This window comes from Drosophila sulfurigaster, chromosome 3 (genome assembly GCF_023558435.1).
Source record: "Drosophila sulfurigaster albostrigata strain 15112-1811.04 chromosome 3, ASM2355843v2, whole genome shotgun sequence".
Taxonomy (NCBI): domain Eukaryota; kingdom Metazoa; phylum Arthropoda; class Insecta; order Diptera; family Drosophilidae; genus Drosophila; species Drosophila sulfurigaster.
The window spans coordinates 28,723,231-28,743,319 of NC_084883.1; the positions used below are offsets into that span (position 1 = coordinate 28,723,231).

General features: G+C 43.4%; 1 protein-coding gene across 1 annotated transcript; it reads right to left on the reverse strand.

Annotated features, from left to right (window-relative positions):
- Positions 1–90: 90 nt before the first annotated feature.
- Positions 91–19,536, reverse strand: LOC133840288 (hemocytin). The gene is made up of 27 exons (XM_062272039.1): positions 19,238–19,536; positions 18,251–18,340; positions 18,027–18,128; positions 17,917–17,964; positions 17,458–17,853; positions 17,268–17,395; positions 17,116–17,211; positions 16,826–17,023; positions 16,606–16,772; positions 16,391–16,548; positions 16,031–16,185; positions 15,362–15,964; positions 14,178–15,299; positions 13,164–14,057; positions 12,466–13,014; positions 10,462–11,778; positions 7,491–7,560; positions 7,185–7,434; positions 6,387–7,125; positions 5,204–5,689; positions 4,636–5,142; positions 4,090–4,573; positions 1,781–3,564; positions 1,257–1,472; positions 733–1,188; positions 410–666; positions 91–334 (listed from the first exon to the last, which is right to left on the reverse strand). The coding sequence occupies exons 1-27, from the start codon at positions 19,342–19,344 to the stop codon at positions 197–199; spliced, it is 11,517 nt and encodes a 3,838-aa protein (XP_062128023.1). The 5' UTR covers positions 19,345–19,536; the 3' UTR covers positions 91–196.
- Between the last annotated feature and the right edge of the window lie 553 nt (positions 19,537–20,089).

Consider the following 20,089-nt stretch of genomic DNA (forward strand, 5'->3'; position numbering starts at 1 on the left):
AGCATCACCTATCGACAACTTCCACACTAATCGAACTCGAATGCAAAGCTGCAGCTCAAATATGATATCGAATGAATTCTTGCTGCAACAGTTTTGAATTTTTGAAATCTTCAAGTACCGCATATTTATTTTTAAAATATTCAGTTTTTATTAAATAATTGCATTAATCGCTTAGAAACTAATATAGCCGTTCTGATTAGTTGCGATTATGACCGAATAGCTGAAGCAATGGCATTTGCCTTTGCTCATCCTGTGGCACGTGCATTCGCATATCGATCAAGCTCTCGGAGAATTCGCTGCAAGGCGAACAGCCACAATTGGACGGCACCTCATGCTATAATTAACATTCAGATATATGTATATAATTATTTTCAAAATAATTAAAGTATAGTGAAAGTAAACAACTTACGCGCTGAATGAATGTATGGCCATCGGCGCAAAGCATTTTCACTGAGATCGATTGATAGGATTTGATGGTGCAGCAGGTGCAGAACTTCTCATGCACATCAGTGAGCGGATTGTATTTGGAGCCCGAGCTACAGGCGCCTTCGCAGTCCGTAAAGCCTTTGATAGGCTCGGCGTTAACACAAATACCATGGCCAGGTTGGGTGAACTTTAGCAGCTCCTTTGTCTGCGACTCGGCACGCGATATGGGCAGACAAGTAGCTAACCAGAAGGATATTCAGATTAAATCTTTATTGACTGTCCTTTAGCCATTATATGTGTACTCACATTTGTCCTCGACAATTGGCTCCGATTTGCAGAGCTTACAGCAACCGTCTATATAAATCGAGCTGGCTGCACAATGGCTAACATCCGGACAGACTTCCACCGATGAGCTGACCATAAGAAGTTTATCCTTTTGCTGGCAAATATAATGCGTACAATTATCCGGCGAACTCCAATGTGCATTCACATCATAGAGTTTGTGTTCGAACAGACACGAAGTCTGCACACATTCGCCACAGCATTTGGTCTTATCCAGATTCCTATAACTATAGCCAGGCGCACAATCCGTCTTGCATGTCTCCTGGATGCTAATCACCTGCGCATTGCCATCGGGACCATAAGAGCACTGTTCCTGCTTGCACACATCCTTGACGTGCAGCCACTTGTCGCCAATTTGCTTGGTAAAGCTCGTGGATTTATCCGCTTCGTATTGTACAATGCATAAATGCTTTGGTGGCACTGTGGTTAACAATTAAGTTCTATTAAATTATCAATTGCTGATAGTTAACGTAACTCTCTAGACATACCGCATTTGTGTGTGGGACAACAGACGCCGTTGTCCTGCTGCGTAAAGACCTCGTAGAAACGCTGCTCACAATTGGCTGGCGCCGGCGGACACTGTTCTGGATTGCAGACAATCTTCTGGGTGGGACAACAGCCCTCCTCAATCTTGACGAGCTGCTCTCCCGGCAAAAGCTCACGCGGTGGCAGCAAGGGATCGCACTCATCCTTCGGTTTGCATTCTACATAGGGAAGAAACTGTTTAGTTTTCAATTTTTCAACAGCTAGTTGAGCTCATTAATTCATGTGCCAAGATATTGGAATAGAAGAATAAATACATAGTGTTAGTGACTCATCAGTACATCTTTGATTGAGTCAGTAAATTAGGTCAGTCCGTTAATCAAACAGTCCTTCAGCCAGTCAATCAGTAAGTAAGTAATAAATCAATCCCTTCTCAGTCAAACAATCACAACATAGTTTTTAATTTCTATGCAGTCTTCGATCAGAACGTAGATTTCTGATTAAATATATATAAAATTTTAACACTTACCACAAATATACTGTGGACAGCCATTGACGTCGTTCTTTTGCTTCTTGAACTGGCCGGGACCACATACAGGCATCAGCGGTGCCAGACAGAGTTTCTGCGACTCCTTGGGCTCCGGCACACAGCGATACCGTGGACAGCACTCATCGTCCTTGACTATGGTCTGTGGCTTGTAGCCCTCTGCGCAGATGTTCTCCTCCACTTGGCACTTCTTCTGCACACAGGAGCTCTTGCCCTTAGCATCGCACTGACAGTCCGTGCACTTGTCCGGCTGCCAACTGTCGCCGGGAAGATGAACGCCATCATCGCATTTGGTGCACGCTGCCTCCGGTATGCACTTGCCCAAATCCATGACCTGTCCCGGGGGACAGAAGCAGCCTTCGAACCGCTCCGAGCTCAGGCACATCTCATCGCTGCTCAGCGTGTGGAACACCGACTGAGTCTTGACATTGACCGCATCGTATTCGGACAGCGCCTTGATGGTATCACAGTTCTTGGCACAGCCACAGGGCTCGTAAACCATGTCGCTGGGGCACTCATAGGGACAGAGCTGTGGACGCCGCCAATTGGTGCATATGCCCTGTTTGTTGCACTCCTTGGCATAGGCAGCCAATGCCACACAAAGGCCGTGTTGTGTGTTGCCCGGCTTGCAGATATCCTGCTGGCAAGCGGACACATAGGCAATGGGATTCACCACCAGCGCACACTGGCCGAACAGCTCCTTATTGTAGAACTGCAGGCAGGGATCCTTCTCGGGCGGCAGCGGTACGCAGGTCTCCTTGGGCACCTCCTCGCTCAGACACTGCTGGGCATCGGTGAGACCCAGCTTGGGTTCATCCGCCTGCCAGCTCTGAATGACGTCAATGCCTGGCCTGCGCTTAGCAGGATTTGGTTGCAAATCATTGCTGCCATCCTCATTGCAATCGCCACACAATCCCTCCATTTTGCTGCCATACTTGATGCTCGGCACCTCCAACGTAAAGCTTAATTCACTATAGGAAATGGACAGTTCCACATGTGGTTCGGGCAGTGCTAACACCAATCCCTTGCCCTCGACTCCATGCAACGTAATCCAGCTATCTTTATACGGCGATGTCTTGACCTCGAAACCATCGACGAGAATCTGCAGCACCTTGCCACCATTTGGCAGTCGCTGGACATGTATCACATGATCGCCGTTGAGCACATGCAACGCCTTGGCACAGCTGGCGCCATCAATGGCACTTTCTTGGCCCAGTTTCTTGCAGTCATCCATGCTCACGTACACCTGGAACGTGTGCACGCCGGGCAGCACCACATCCCTCGATAGCAGATAAGTGCAATTGCCATGGAAGCTGAAACTCTTGCGATCGTAAGTCAGTTGCTTTGAGTTGCCCAGCGACTTGCACACACAATCCTTGCACTCAGTGATGGGCACACACTGGGCACCCTTACGCACCGTGCCCTCGGGACAATAGCAGCCGGGGAAACAGACATCGGGTAGGACAGGACAATCATCACCATGCAAATTGTCGCACGACGGTTCGCAGCGTCGCTTATAGCAATCAGAGTGCACCAAAGGCGCCGGGCAACTGATCTCACATTGATGCACTGCTCGCCAGGTTGTTAGCTGTGCCAACGGATTCACACTGAGACACTTCTTCACGAAGCTCTCGAGTATGTTGCACTTGCAGGCCGAGGCATCGCCATTGTTGGCCAGCAGACAGTCGCAAGCTGCCTCGAGGCAGTAATTGTTCGAGAACTGTTTGTAGTTGACCGCCTTGTGGCACTTGGCAAACGTGGGATGGCTGTGGAATAGATAAATTAAATAGTATAAATTATTTGTGAGCAAATTACCAATCACATTTAAGCAAATCGAAAAGTAAAAGTCACATTTAAGCAAAAAGAAAAGTAAAAGAACTGCTAAGACAAATTAAAAATTGAAAAATTTTCTTTAAATAAAAAGTTGAAATAAAATATAAAAATGCAAGCGATTATTATAAGACGATTTTAAACGATTATTGATGTAATAATTGACAAATATTTACACTGGGAAAACATACTTGAGAATCCACTCCTAAGCAATTTTGAATTGTACATAAGCTACATCAGTTTTATTAACATTTTTTAAAAATATATTTTCTAATTTGTTTTCATATTATTTATATTTTTTTAGCTACTAATACAAACATGTTATGTAGATTTTTGTGGTATGATCACGTATACGCCATGTGGCAATACATTTTTTCCACTTATCTGGCTATTCTAACCAATGTTTGCTTAATGAGATCGAAACTCGAAAGTATTTACATTTCATCTCCCTCGATACCTACTTGATAATGTTGCACAATTGCAGCGCCTTCGCTTGCAATTGCCTGGTGCACTTCTGATCGCCGCACTGATCCAAGGGAATCCGTTTGTCGTACCAGCTGTTGCCAAACTTATCCGTATTGGCCAGCACTTGACCATCAGGCGTGCGTTTGTCATCACGCGGATTACCATTGTAGTAACCACACAAACCATCCACAGCGCGTATGAACTTCGAGGAGATGCCCACCTTGAGAATGCCAATGTCATCCAATTGCACCCAGAAGCCGTACTTGGTGGACACGGCCAGCAGCGTCTTTCCCGGCTGGGAAACCACAAACGAAGCCTTGCAAATGGGTGAATTGATGAGCTGTTCCACGGTAAACTGGAAGCCATTAAACTTGAGCTTCAGCTGTGGCAACAAAATCAGTTCATTGCCAGCTTGTAGATCTGTGATGGTCACTACTTTATGGCACACTTTGCGCGACTCATCCGTGCACTGTTGATGCACTGCAAATGAAATAAGAATTATTAAAAAACCAAAAGCTTGGAAGGAATTATAATAGACGAACCGGAAATGGTCCAGCTGCCGTTGTGAATATCGCGGGCAAGAATGTGACTGCAGGGACTGTACTTGAAGAGAGTGCCATCAAAGGTGGTGAAACTCTTGCCACTAATCTCGCACACATCATCTTTGTTGGGCCGCAGCACGCAAGTGTAGCGAAGGCACTCGCCCGCCTTGGCATTGCTCATGTCCAGTTCGACATCGTATTTCTCTGGGCACTTGGGCTCCACACAGGTGAGCGTTTCGTTTTTGTTCACCTCCTTGATGGCAATGGGCACGCAAGTGAATTCGCTGCATTCTTCCTCCTCCTGATAGTCGAGTTTGCTGCTTGGCATGGCCAAGATTTGCTCATCGGATGAAACGAATTTGGTTTTCGTGATGCTGACGCCATCGTCCACGATGGACACTTGTTTGTGGAACGTAAAGATTTTCGACATTTTGCGTGCCTTCTTCTCAATGATTTTGATTTTCATCTGTGGCGGACAAACTGGCGCTGGACACGTAATAACAGTGGCTATAAAAATAAACAGAAAGGTGTTAATTAATAAATAAACATTGTTTAAAGTGAGCCTTACTCTCATTCTTTTGGCGTTTAATGTCCGGCTCAACGGTGAAGGAATCCCGACAGCTTGCATCCTCATCATCGGCACAATCCTGCACACCATTGCACCAGAGCACCTCGGGTATGCAATCACCACTCGAAGGACACACACGCTGCTGCTTGGGACACGGCTCGCACTTGCAGAAACAATCGCTGGTTATCACTGGACGCAGATGTCGTGCCTCGCATGGCGGACACTTCTTCGGTTTGCAGTTTTTGCGACCACCCAAAACACAGACACATTCCTCGCAAGCAGCATTCTCAAACTTGCTGCCAATTGGATAGCTAACGTAGTTCTCCACGCACGGACACAAATTACGCTGCACACACGTGTTGCCATCCCAATAGAGCTGATCGTTGCATGGACACTTTTTGTCCGTTGCGCTGTTCGTGATGCCCTCGCAAATATTGCACTTGGTTGGCTCGAGTTCCTCCTCGCGAATCTCCTCCTTGATAACAGCTGAAAGCAGATTGAAAAATATATTAATTGCTGCAATCAAGTAAAAAAGTTACAAACGAGTTTTCTCAACCTTAAAATAATCCTTCGGCATTTTTAATGTCATCAAGGTATATAAAAATATGCAGTTGTTGCTTGACTGACATTAAAGTTCGTATTGGATATAACCAAAATAAATATACTCATTGAGATGAAGTTTGTAATTTTAAAATTCTTAAAACGACCAAAACTTAAAATTTTATAAAATAATAAATAATGAGGGTTTTCTTACTAATTTAAATCCCCAATTCAAAATAAGTTAGAATAAGAGATTTTTCTAAGATTTCATTCAAATTATGTAAACTTTGTTGCAGTCAGCATTTGCTAAATGTTGATAGTTCTGCTTTTATTATTTAATGCCAACGATGCTTTTCTCGCAAAATTCTTAAACATTTCTTATAATGTAGAACTTACGCGAGTATTTTTATAGAACTGTTTTTAGTCTCAAACATTTTCAGATAAACAGACGGACTGACACGACACTAAATACCTAAAAGATCTCTGTTGTTAAATATAGATAATTTTAAAAGTTTTTGATCTGCCTGTGCCAAAGATATTCTGTTTATGTTATGATATCCTACTTCCCTCGTCTTAATATCAAGTATACGCACATCTTAAGAAGTGCGATCCCATTTTTATATCAAGTATATGCAGTACTTACGATAAGGTTTAAAACAACCCAGTGGCTCAATGCGCATGTTGATGTTGCGCTCCCATTTCGCTGGCACCAGTTTGAGGTACTGCGTCAATATGGGCTTCTTGAAGTGATGCGTGCGCGGTGAATGCTCGTCCACATTGGCCTCAAAGATGCGCGGCTGTCCATTGGGCGCCAGCACAGTGTTCCAAGTGGGCTTATTCTTTGAGAAGAGCACCTTGTACCCAGTGACCCAACCATCTGGTCCACCCTTTGTCACAAAACCGGATATATTGCGTGGCTCGAGGAAATCGAATTCAATAAACTCATTGGGAGTATTGGCCAGTGGACGCCAAGCAGCTGGTGTCGATAGCTTCATCAGATCAAGCAGTCGTGGTTTTCTCGTCTCCTGTGGCAGCTGCCACAAGCTGCTCGCCTGCAATTGTTGCTCGTGCAACTCTCCCTTGTCCACTCCCATCTCATCGATGCACTCCAGCTCAAAGTGAATCGGCGGATGCTCGGTGCTCGTGGGTAGCGTGACAGGTGGCAGCTCAACTGGCAACTCACCACAAATCAACAGCTCCACACGCATGGCGATAGATCCATGCCACTTCAGTGGATAAATACGCAACGAACTGGCCTCGATGGGTATCTTGAAGAGCGACTGAACGGGCTCACGCGAGTCAAGTGGACCATTGAACATTTGAGGCTTCTCCGTCTCATCCACCAGATAGTCATAAGAAATGCCATCGTGACTGTGCAGTATCTAAATGATGTATAAATCTATTAAATATAGATCAATCAATTATTTGTTTAGAGGCAAACCTTGAAGAGCGTCACGTAATTGTTGAACTCAGGACTGCCAGCCATGATGACGCCGTAGATGGGCTCCTTGCGTCCCAAGTTCAGCTCTAAATACTGCATTTGATCGTTGATCTGTGGTGACCAGCTGCCGCCTCCCGGTTGCTTTCTCAAACGGGCTTTGTAAGGCGCATGCTCGGGCGCTAGTTGAGAGCTGGCATTGAACACGAGATCAGGCAGCGAGTGTGGACCATTTTCAATGAAGGGAATAAGACTGCAAAATGAATATTTAATCAGTAAACGAAAGTCATCCACGAGACAATAATTTACCGCTCTGGAGCACACTGCATTGGCGGCGTCAGTGTCACTGGAATTATGGGCACAATGGGCACGAAGGGCACTGTAAGAGATCAAAGTATTTATTTCCATAAATCTACAACAATTGTAAATTGATCATTATCGATAATGTTTCTGTCTTCAAAATCTATTATTTAATTTATTTAAACAGATACGGTCAAATTGGTTTTTTACTATTATTTCGTCATTTTTCTAATAATTTGTAATATTTCAGAAAGATTTAAGGTACACATCAGAGAACGGCACGGGTATACACACTCAACGGGTGCACCCGTTACTCATGTGCCTTTTCGGTAGCCTTACACTCGCGAGTGCGAGTGGCCAAAAATACACACACTCGCGAGCCTTATACTCATGAGCAATAACCCAGCAAGCAAAGTTAGGAGGGCTCTAAATTATGTGTCCAAAAAGAGCCGATTTTAAGAGTGTTTTCTGAGTAGGCACATAAATAAGAGCATTTTCTGAGCAAATTTGGGGGGTTGTTCCACATAGGCTCAAAAAGAGCTCATATGTGTGAGCATATTCGGAGCTACGGTAAGTAAGAACAAAGTAAAAACACAGCTTAAAATAACAGTATGCAGATCGCTTATCGCAAAATGTTCGAAAATTGACAATTTTAGTTAGTTTGAACATTGAAGAAGTGTAAGTCTGACGTGCTTAGAAAAGTGTAACAGAGTGCTTAAAATTAAGTAAAAGAAAGTGTTTCAACTGAAATTTAAAACAAAAAGTGCTTAACAAAAGTGTAACGAAGTGTTTAAAATTTAAAGCCAAAATATATAGATATAGTTTGTAAGATTTCCATTTTTTTTATAAAATAATAAACATATCCATTGAATTTAAGAATTAGTTTGTACGATTTCCATATTTGTTATTTAATAATACACATATATAAAATTTAAGAATTAATATTTAAGATTTTTCCAATTTTCACTTTACTTTTTCAGAAAAATAAAAAACAAATATAAAATATAAATTTTATTGATTTAAATTACTTCAAAAAAAATGTTTCAATTATGTGTCTGAAATGAACCTTTTTCGGTGCGATTTAAGTGCCTAAAAATTATACTTTTATGAGTATTTTCGGAGCGTTTTCAATGCTTGATTAGGAGGGTGAAAGCACTTATTTCTGTGTCAAAAAAAGAGTCATATTAGACTCAGAAATTGCCCTCTTAAAGTGCGACCGTTTTCACGGAAAAAAACGCTCTTTCCGGACTCTTTTTTGGGCACTTTATGATGTAAAATGCTCATAAAAAACTATCAGAAAACTGTCAGAAAACGCTCAAATTGCTTGCTGGGAAGTGTATCGCGAGCCTTACACTCGCGAGTGCGAGTGCCGAGGCATACTCGCCACTCGCGAGCCTCACACTCGCGAGTGCGAGTGCCGAGGCATACTCGGCAATTTGCGATCGGTGATTCTATGCACTCGGGTAAAGCCGGTGCCGGTGGTTATGGGTAAAAAATTATGAGTGGACCGGCACGATTGTATGTATGTACATACATATGTACGTTTGTGTGTATGTATATTGAGATGCAAGAAATGCCGTCGGCTTTTTGTATTGTTCTTGTTATTGCTGGTGCGCTGTTCTTGCACTCATTTTATTTCTTGAAAATTTACCAACCTGACCTGACCCGACAAAATGTAACGCCCATTCATACCTAATTAATATTATAATTCAATAGGAAATGTGGAAAATCCGGGGTTTGTAAAGTGAAATTTTACCTGTTTTATGAGTTTTTGGGTTTTTTTATATTCATCAATATCCGGAAAATCAGAAATTTTATTACCTGTTTATAACACTATTGTAAATGCCTATATAATTACAAAAGGGTATTTTGCAAATTTGTGCAATTTCCATAAATTTCAGGAAAAACCACCTGATATTTTATTTGACCATTTGTTAAAGTAAAAAAACACCCAAAAATCATTCAAAGAAGTCAAAAGTCATAAAATCTACCCGCGAGCCGCGACACACAAGCATCAATAGGGGTGGGGGAAAAACACCCGAGTATTTGCTCAGACACTCGCGAGTGTCTGATCAAACACTCGCGAGTGTCTGAGCAAAACACTCGCGAGTGTCTGAGCAAAACACTCGCGAGTGTCAGAGCATTTCGTCAAGAGTGTCTAAAATGATCGGTTGCACGAAGAACAACCACCCGCGAGACACGAGTGTGTACGAGCCGAGTGCAAGAAAGGCTCGAGTATGACAATGACTCATACTCGCAGCCATGATACAATTATACAAGGTAGTCTCGTCGTGTGCCTTTTCGTTCGGCTTCGAGCCGTTATCGCTCAGTGCGCTCGTGCTTGTTGAAGGGAAAGGTTGTATGCGGACGATCTTTTCTCTAAATATTAACCCTTGCGCAAGGCAAAAATGTCAGATTGCAATTATATTATATATATATTTGAACTTTATGATAGAATTAAAAACCTGAACAAAATAATTAGTAATCAAAAACAAAAATAACGATTACTATCAATTTCTAAACTGTAAAAAATTAAATTATAAAAACAATTCAACTCTTTTTAATACAGTGGAACAATTAAACCATATGCGCCATTTAAGGGTTAATCACAAAGCTCTACTGTCGATTCTTTCGCACTCACTAGGCGCAGTCGTTTCACTCGCACTTATGTATGGTATAGATAACGGATAGCTTTTGCCGACGAGACTACCTTGTGTTATTGTATCATGCTCGCAGCACTCGCATGATTTTGAATAAGTGTGTATCTCTCACTCGTTTTGCGAGTGCACGAGTAGCACTCGCACTCTTAAAAGTACGGGTGTGAGTCGAGTGTCGAAATTTGCCACCCGTGACGATGTCTGGTACACATATTCCTACGTAATAAAATTGTAAACTTTAACTGAAGATCAGAGACCATGTGTAGTGTTTCATATATAATACATAATCGCTATTGCATATAGGGAATAATTAGTCTACTCACCTGGCGTTGTGGTTGGCGTTGCAACAGGTTTGTTGGGCACACAGGTGAATGCGTTGTCGATGCACTGGCAAATCTCCAGCTCACCGACTACAGGTTTATGCGGTTGCACATACTGCTCTGCCTTGTCCAAGCAAGGACACTCATCGGCATGCACACAAGTATCCTCATCGCGCCAATATTTGCCCAACTTGGGGCAATCGGGACGCAGTTTGTCCACACATCCTGGTTTGCAATGTTCGCCGGGTTTGCAGAGTCCGCGTTTGCGCAGAATGCTGCCATAGTAGTGACAAGTGTGTTCACACTGATTGGCACACTCAGACCACACTTTGCCCTCCAAGCACTGCTTGACATCGATTTCGGGCTCCTGTTTCGGTTTGCCACAGCTCGGTATTAGCTCCTGGACAATGGCAATGTGATCGCAATTGAACATGGTGGGATTGAACATCATGAACTCGCCGCAAGTCTTCTCCACATAGATCCAGCCACCCTCCACGCCCTTGGGTTGGCAATGCAGGAACTTGTGACAATCACCCGGATATTCTTTGTATTCCAGCACACCGACATCGCAGCTGGCACCAATTTGTGGCTTCTCAATGGGTTTGACAGTTGTCACTTCGGGCTCCTCTTGACACTGGCAGAACGCACGTAGCTCGTAGTCATGGCACTTGCCAATGCAGCGCAAGCCATCCACCAGATTGCACACCACATTCTCATCCATTTGCTCGGGCGGCTCATGCGTTTCCTTCACACGACACTCCACCTTGGTCATGTACTTCTTGAGACAAGTGCCATAGACGCTCTCCATGCGATCGTAACGCGGCAGCTTCTCTTCATCGTTGAGGCGCACGCTCTTCTGCGAGGCGTCTGCATCCTTGTCATGCCAACGTGTCCAGCCGCGTCCGCATTTAACTTGATCCTGAGTGCCCTGCGGTGGCGCTGTGGTGCCCTCCACGTAGGGAGCTGGTGTGACTGCTGTGACAGGCGCATCGCACTTGACGCCGCTGCAGATTTCCTTGCGTTTCGAACAGCGGCAGGTGGCGCAATCATCCTGGAACATAATGTCACCCTCGTAGTAGGTTTTATCGTCCTTCACCATGCACACAGGCTTGCATTCCGCCTTGGGCACACACTCCCTGTAAGTGTCGTTCAAATAGATGTAGCCATCCTCGCAGGGTTTGATGAAGCAGCCCTCAATGCAGTTCTCGCGGTTGCACATGCGCTCCGTGATGCCCTGGTCAAGGAAATTGTCACAGGTCTCCACAGCACAGGCGGGTGTGCAGGATTTGTAGTCGGAGCAGTGGGGATCGCATTGCATGGCTGTAAAATAATAATTATTATTTTTTAATAATCCTAATCATATTGCGGGAATGTACAATTAATTAATGTACAATTTAATTTCAATTTATACATTTTAAATACAAAATACAATTATCAATCTATAGTTTTATCTTAGAGTTGGAATTTGCCTTCACTATTCTTTGAAAATTAAAAGCAAAAATGCGTACAAATATTAACCTTATAGTAAATACCTTTTAGGTGGCGCATTGATTAAGTTAAAAAATTTGTAAATATTCCGAAAAGGATAGCTTAATAGCTAATGTGAATAACAATCTCTGCCTTCTGGCACTTATCATTTAGGTGGTGCATTGAAGGCATATCAATCTAATTTTATACCTTTTAGAGTGACAAGTTCTTCCCGCTTTTCTGTACCACCTTGAACTCCATATTTTACTCACTTGCAGTAGTAATATTATAAGAAACCGTTATACTTTATAATGAGAGCTTAAGACCTAAGCAATGTAATAATCTCAGCCTTCTAGCTCTTACCCCTTTATGCGACGCTCAGTAAGTCAGTTAGTCAGCCCATAGAATCAGGGATATTAAAGACTTACCAATTATGCTAAGCGAAATTTGCAGCCTCCCAACTCTTAACGGCACATAGTTTTGTTAGTCACTCAGTTAGTTAGTCAGTCAGCACTCAGAATTATTAATTTATTGACTTACGGCAGAAATGCTGAGAACGCCAGCGTATGTTGATGCCCTTCTGGGCGCAAGCATCGGCATAGGCGGCCACCGCAGTGCAAAGACATTCGCAGTCACCTCCTTGATCGCAGGCGCATGTATCGAAGATGCAACGCTTGAGGTAACGCTCCAGAGGTACTTCACTGTGGCAGGGGGCAAAGAGTTCCGACTTCAAGGCGCCGCACTTGAGTTGTGCCCACGTCTCGCGTTCCGGATGCTGGCGACAGGCATCGATAGGAGCCACAGGAGCAGCGCAATGTGGCTGCAGTTTCCAGGCATGACCAAATAGCATTGCACTCGTTTCCAGACCCAACGAAGGTGTCTGCATGTCATCCAAGCCGTTGCCATTGTAATTACCACACAGACCGTTGACTTTGTTGCGCCATTCGTTGCCCAATTTGACATAGACTCGAGTGCCCTCGTCCCATTTGACTTGCAGTTTGAGGGGAATCACTTCAACCACCACAAACACACCAGCTTTGTAGATGTGGAAAGAGTTGTGTCCCTTGGAGTTCACACTGTCTCGCAATTCTGCAGGGGAAAAAGATATCAGTTAGAATGAGTCTTCATTGGATTAAAATCCGATAAGGGAATAACTGTCTTACCACTCAATTTTAAGGGCATTGATATTTCAGTATATGAAAAGTTACTTTTTAATATTGTTCAAACATTTTACTCACTTTTGATTGCCGACTTGTTAGGATCAACGCTGTAGGCGGCATTAGCGCTAAGCAAAAGAGATTCCTGCACACGACCACTCAAAGTGATTTCCAAGGACTTGGAGCATGTGACGCCCAATGTGCCGCACAATACATTCTGAATAGTAATGCTGAAGCCATCGCCATTGTCAAAGACACCCTTGGAGAGCACATAATCGCAAGCGCCCTGGAAGTCAAAGTCTTGTCCATCATAGGTGGTAAAGTGTGAATCACCCCAGACGCTGCAGGTGGATTCACAACCATGTTCAGAGCACTTCCAATTGCCCGATTGACAAACACACGAATTGCAATCCTCCTTGATCTTCTCGCCATCGTCGTAGCTCTTGCCCGCATGATGACAGGAGCAGTTTGTAGGCAACACACAAGCCTGACGGGATGTGTCATAGACATAGCCCTCCATGCACACGCAGCCCGGCAGACATTCCGTAGAATCGGCTACGTATTTGTCCATATTCTTGCAGGTCTTTGGTTCCTTTGGCGCACACTTTGTGAACTCGGCAAAGGATTGCTTGGAGCATTTGCTGCGCAGCTCAGACGAAGGCGGATACTTGACATCATCCCCAGGATCTGCATCTTGGCAATCCCAAACACCATCGGTACACGTGCAAAGGTCAAGGAATTTCTCGCCAGGACGCACTTCTTTATAACCTGGGCGGAAGCTCATGCCATCAAAGTTGCAGTGACATTTGTGCTTAGGTACACAGACGCCATCCTCGTTGATGTACTCGCCATGTGGACAGCGACAGCCCTCAACGCATTCGCGGTTGCAGCTATTCTTGCCGGGCAAATCATCACAGGTCAAAGCGCAGCCATCTCCGCATTCGTCAAACACTTGACCCATGGGGCACTTGGGAGCTGTAGAGCAATATAAAGCAGAGAGTGTTAATTATTAGAAAATTAATATAAATAAGCAACACATAAGCAGCTGGAATAGGGATACCTGATATTTATAATGTCAAGAAAAGAAATACTCACCGCATTCCTTGACAGACATGCGCCAACCAGTCTTCACACCCTGGCGCATGCACTCGGTGCCATAAGATGAGAGAATGGGACAGAAACACTTGGCAACGTCATCCTTGCAGGCACATGTATCGTAGAGACAATCCTCATAGAACTGCTCGGGCTCCACCATAAAATGGCATTCCTGGAAAATATCCTGTAAGATCCAATCGCAATGCTTCTCAGCTATGGCCTTCTTCTCCGGACTCAGTGTGCAAGGATGCGGACCCTGATGGGTCTCCGCCTTGAACTGACAAGTGTCCTTCGTGCGCCACTTATCAGCGAAAGCTTCCACAGCGGTCTCCACATCCCCTTCGGGCGTGAGGAAATCATCCTGTGTATTAGAGTTAAAAGTACCACACAAGCCTTGTGTCTGACCACGCCAACTGGCAGGTGCATCGACATAGACCCGCGACACGCCATCCCACCAGATGCGAATGCCGCCAGCAAACTCGACGGTCAAAAATGTGGAACTGGCGCGACGAATCAACACCTCGCCAACGCCCAGCATTTTAGGCAGCTTGGCAATGGCCTTGCCATTGATCAGCGTGGTCAATCCCTGATCCAGTTTGATGGTCGATGGCGTGCCATCGCGCAACGTGAAGCGTACGGTGATCGACTTGGTGCACGAAGGATCATCGGGAGCAGCATAGCTAAGAGCTTCCGACACAGCGCCAGAGCAGGCCACATTCTCCGCCTCCACAGACATGTTCCCAGTCTTAAGTAGATAATAAGAACACTTGCCCATAAAGTCATAGCGTTTGCCATCAAAGGTCTGATAATGTGGATCACCAATGGCGCCACAACGTGCGCCACACTTGTCATCCGTGCACTTCCATTGGCCATTCTTGCAGGTGCAAGTGTTGCAGTTCTTCTTGATTGTTGCCTCCGGTTTGAATTCGCGACCACGCAGCGTGCAGGGACACAGCTCACGGGTGATGCAAGCATCCTTGTACTGTACTGTGCCCTCGGGACAGAAGCAGCCCTCATTGCACTTGCCTTTGGTGGGCACCACGGACGACAAATCCGATTCACATGTGGGCTCCACATCCGGTCCGCAAGCGCGATAAACACGACCAAATCCACAGCTTATTGCTGAAGGGGAAATATTAAGTGGCTTAGAATTGAAGTCGCTGAATCGCTTCATTTAAACTCACGGCATATTTCCAGATTGCGCCAGCCATGCTCGAGTTGTACACCTTTGAACATACACTCCTTGGCCAGCATGGCAATGGCGTCACAATTGCAGCTCTCGGGATGCTCACGATTGGGACAATTGCAATAGTCAGCGATGCAGGTGCGGATGAGTGCATCATAATTGAATGGCTTGATGCAATCGCCAAGCTTCTCATTGGCCAACAGACGCTCACAGATGCCAACAGCCTTTTGTAATTTACTCTGTTCGCATGATTCCATGCCAAATTCCAGCTCGGCACTATTCTCCACCCGGCACATCTCGCTGCTGTCGTCCACACGCCAAGCGTCGGCGAATGCCTTGACGGTCTCGAGCTTTTTGCCCGTTTTCGACATCAAATCGTTGCTGTAATCGCCATCGAGGGAGCCACACAGACCACCCACTTTGCCCCACATGGGCGGACCGGCGTGCACAGCGACATACTGATGATGATCCCAGTCCAATTTCATGCCAATCGACTCTAGATCAATTTGCACATGCTGCGCCACTGGCATCACCTTCATGCCCATCACTTGCACTGGAATTGGGAGTTGTTTGCTGGGCGTCGAAAGACGCATAGTGCCGTCTATAAGCGACAATACGAAAGAAAATTTAATTAAACACTATCAACCAGTACTAGCCACTAGCTTACTCAAGTTCTCCAATGTATAAAGCACCGATTGCCAGAGAATCTTCAGAGTGTGCGCGCAGCCATAACCAGAGCCATAGGGACAGGCCTTGAGTGTGATATCAAAGGTGCCAGACACCTTATCCGTTGTCAGAGTATGTGAACAGGATAATGGAGCTCTTTAAATAATATAAAATACAAGTTAATTATATTAATTTGAGCAGTAAATAATAATATGATTCGAATCTCTTGATTTCGATAACTAACTGCCATATTAATTACTAGTTATCGAAATTATTGTTGTTATCGAAATTCTAGTACTGCTATCATCGAGTATGTCCTTCGTTTGAGCAGTTATCGATACTGCCGCTTTAAGTAACTTACTTGAAAACCAAGCCATCAAATGTTTTCATGTTGATGCCTCCCCAAGTTGTGCAGAGTGCCGGTCTTGGCGACTTGTCAATAACTACATCCAACTCGCTACTCATGTACAAGGAATAGCTTCCGGCCGTCGACACCGTCTCCTCTGATGACCACCATTCCTGTAATGGAGAAACTTCAGCTTGAACTTTGTGTTTCAGTTAAATTTAAAAACTTACGCTTCGTCGCTCGAGATCTTTGTATTTAGCCAATAAGGCCAATAATATTTCTCGCTGACTGCGAATTTCTGAGGTATATTCTCCACTAAAAGCTCCGTGATATCTTTGTCCTGCCCTCTGGATTTGTTGAACTTGTACACGACCCGATTTAATTGAATATCCAGGTGCTGCAAATTCCATTTGTTAAATAGAATATCTTAATAACTATCGCGGAACTTACGGAAAATGCACTTTGGCGCTGGCGCCGGCAAGTAAACACCCTGTTGATAGCGACACTTGTACTCAATGTCCAAGCGTCCCTGCACCTTTAAGCCGGGCACTTCCGGGCAGCTGAAGCTGCAACGTGCCTCCTCTGTGTCGTAGGCGCACTTATAGTTGCCATTAAAGTTGGACTTGGTCACATTACAGCTGGCAATGTCTGTTAAATTTATTAATGATGATTATTATACAAAAAAAATTAAATACGATCTGAATGAATTATCTTTAAGGATAATGAACCCGGATACCTACTATATTGACAGAAGGCACCACGATGCACTTTAGAGCACTGGCAGACATTGAAGCTGATGCATTGTCCGCCATTCTGACAAGCCGGAGAACAAGTGGCTGTGGAATAAAGATTAGCTACGCGCCTATACCTTTAATACACAAAATTAACTTACGTCCACAATCGGGCACCTTGGGCAGCCCCGTCTTGGTGTGAATCCATTGGCCATTGCGACACTCAATGTTGGTGATGCTGCTGCTATCGGGAAACTGAAAGCCACGCATGCATTCCGCATGACAAACGCTGCAGCGGTAAAAATGGCAATTAGTAAATTACGCAACAGCAATTCTTAGCTGATAACTTACTTGTTCTTGCAGGACACCTTGGAATTCTTGGGCACTGGCGGCTTGGACGCACACACTGACTTCTTGTGCTGGCACAAGGGACCCGAGAAGTTCTCCGGGCATTGACAGATGCCAGCTGCGAGGCAAATGCCATTATTCTCACATGGTGGCAGACATGTGGCCTGACATGGTGGAATTCTGGTAAACTCCGAGTTGCGTATTATCCAGCCATCGTTGCTGCAAAACAAATCCAGCAATTTTGTGTCCGGTGTAAAGGTGTAACCATCTGGGCAAAACACCTGACAGCGACCAGAGCCATCGCATTTGGAGAGCACATTTTGTGGCAAGGTTAGAGCAGCGCACTTGCCATAGGCACGCAACTGTTGTGCCGCATTGCCATAGAAGTTGCCCTTGACACTAAACAGATACTCGATAATATAAGCTTGCAAATTTAATTATGTTATTTATATCGAAACTAACCCCTTGCCGTAGCCAAGCAAGCCAAGTGCATTTGTCATTAATTGTGAGCTGTATTTTTCGTATAATTTCATTAATAAATTATCAGCTTAAAAGAGAAATATTTTGCTCACCCTGATGCTTTGATGCCACCTATAAAGCCGCCAGGATGTTGCGCATAACCTTCGGCTCTGCCTTGAGCGGCGCCATCACCATAACTGTAGCTGTAGGCCGCACTGTTGGAATTCAAGTACAATAGTGATAACAATTATATAATTTATTTTGAATTTCTTTTTAGCATATTCGCAAAACGTTTATCTCGCTGCTCGTTTCCTTTCAGCTTATTGCGCAATCATACCTCACTGGTGGCGCTTGATGGATATGGAATTTTATGTGGCGCTCGTCGCGTTCCTTATCGTCAACTTCCGGTACAGCTTGAGCCACGGGACTAAAAAATTGCGAATTTAGCTTAGCGTTAGATTATGTTTTAAGAAATGTGAAATGTTCAAAGTTAAAGGAGCTAATATTAAAGCAAATCTTATAAAGTAACTACCCTAAAGCAAAACGGAAATGGAAATCGCATAAAAGTCAAATTCGAAAAAGGATAGATCGGTCCGGAAAAAGGACGAATTCTGATCATATCACACAAAAATCTAAATTTGCAGCATATTGTTTTTGATGATTTCTTTGAAAATACTATTGCCAATTGTCATAGGTACAAGAAAACGTAATCAACGTAATATATGGGTTTGTTATTATTATTGTAATTAACTTTCAGAAAAAATCGCATCAATCCAATTTCATTAATAAGTATTGTTATTTTTAAAAATGGTAGAAAAACTATTAATATAAGTGTCTGTACTTCCACTTGTTTTTATTTAGTTGTAAAATTATTTATTACCTCAAATATTTCTATTAAATATTTATGATTTGTTAAAGGGAAAAAAGTATGTGAATTATAGATGAAATTTATAGTAAATTAACCTAATTAATTTAGACTTGAAGTTAGAATTAATATGAGCTTTAAGTTTATTAAAATCCTATAGCTTTAAAGGGAACAATACCATTTTAAGTTGGATTGTGAACAAAAAAGAAAAATAAAATAACTATATTCTCTGAAAGTAAAATTGGTTTTGTGTTTGAAAAACTAGTTTACATCTTTTTGGTACAGTTATTTATGTTGATACAGTTTTTTTGAAGAAATTACAATTATGATTGGATAATTTATTTGCAAAGAATTCTTTAAATGAATATGCATAAAATATTACAAGAGAGAGCTGCTTTTTGCCACATTTCAACCGAACTGCACTTAATTTAAATATTATTTTTTATTATTAAATCTCACTCTAAGCTCTGATCCTCGTCGTCTGTCATCACAATATCACCTTCCTCCGCAAACACATGGCTGAAAATGAGGAGCCAAGTCAAACAGTATATCAATTTGAATGCCATTTTATGGCTGGCACAATATCCTTAGAGGAATAACTGCATATATCACTGGTAATCCGTTATCCTTTCGAGCACAAAGAACTAGCACTGGTAGTCCGTGGTCCTGCGGATCCTTTTGATCCACTTAAAAACTCTTTTCACTGCACAGTACACTAATCACTTTTCACTTTTAAAACATATTCACAATGTCGGGGCGACCGCGCGAACGCAACTAATTGCGATGGGAATCGCCAGTGGCTTTTATAGGCCTCTACTAAAGCGAGTCGCCATTTTATTTATATATTTTTTTCTCTAAATTAAACTCTAATCGCAATTCTCGTGCTTCCCAAAGTCAACGTTAAATGTGCTCGATTTAGATTCACTTTTTACCCGTCTTATCGAGTTTAATTGTGCCAAGTTTAAGCAGCATCTAATGCTGTGTGTGCAATTTAGCAACTTGTGTGCGATAATAATATTTCTCGCTCCCTACGATATTATGAAACTGACCTAAAGAATGTTCCAAGGCTGTGACTAAAAATATTACATAAAGATTAACATAATGGTATTTACGTCGCAGTTTCATTTATCAGTTCTAAAGAAAAAGCATGAATGAATTAAATACTACGAGCATATGGGATTCACAATGAACTTGAAATTTTCCAATGAGTATTCAATTTGAAGCGCGTAATGTAATTCTGTAACGGCAACTAGTGTCAGTTGCCTATGTTAATCAACAACAACGCTGCTTATCGATTTCTGCCGATAACAC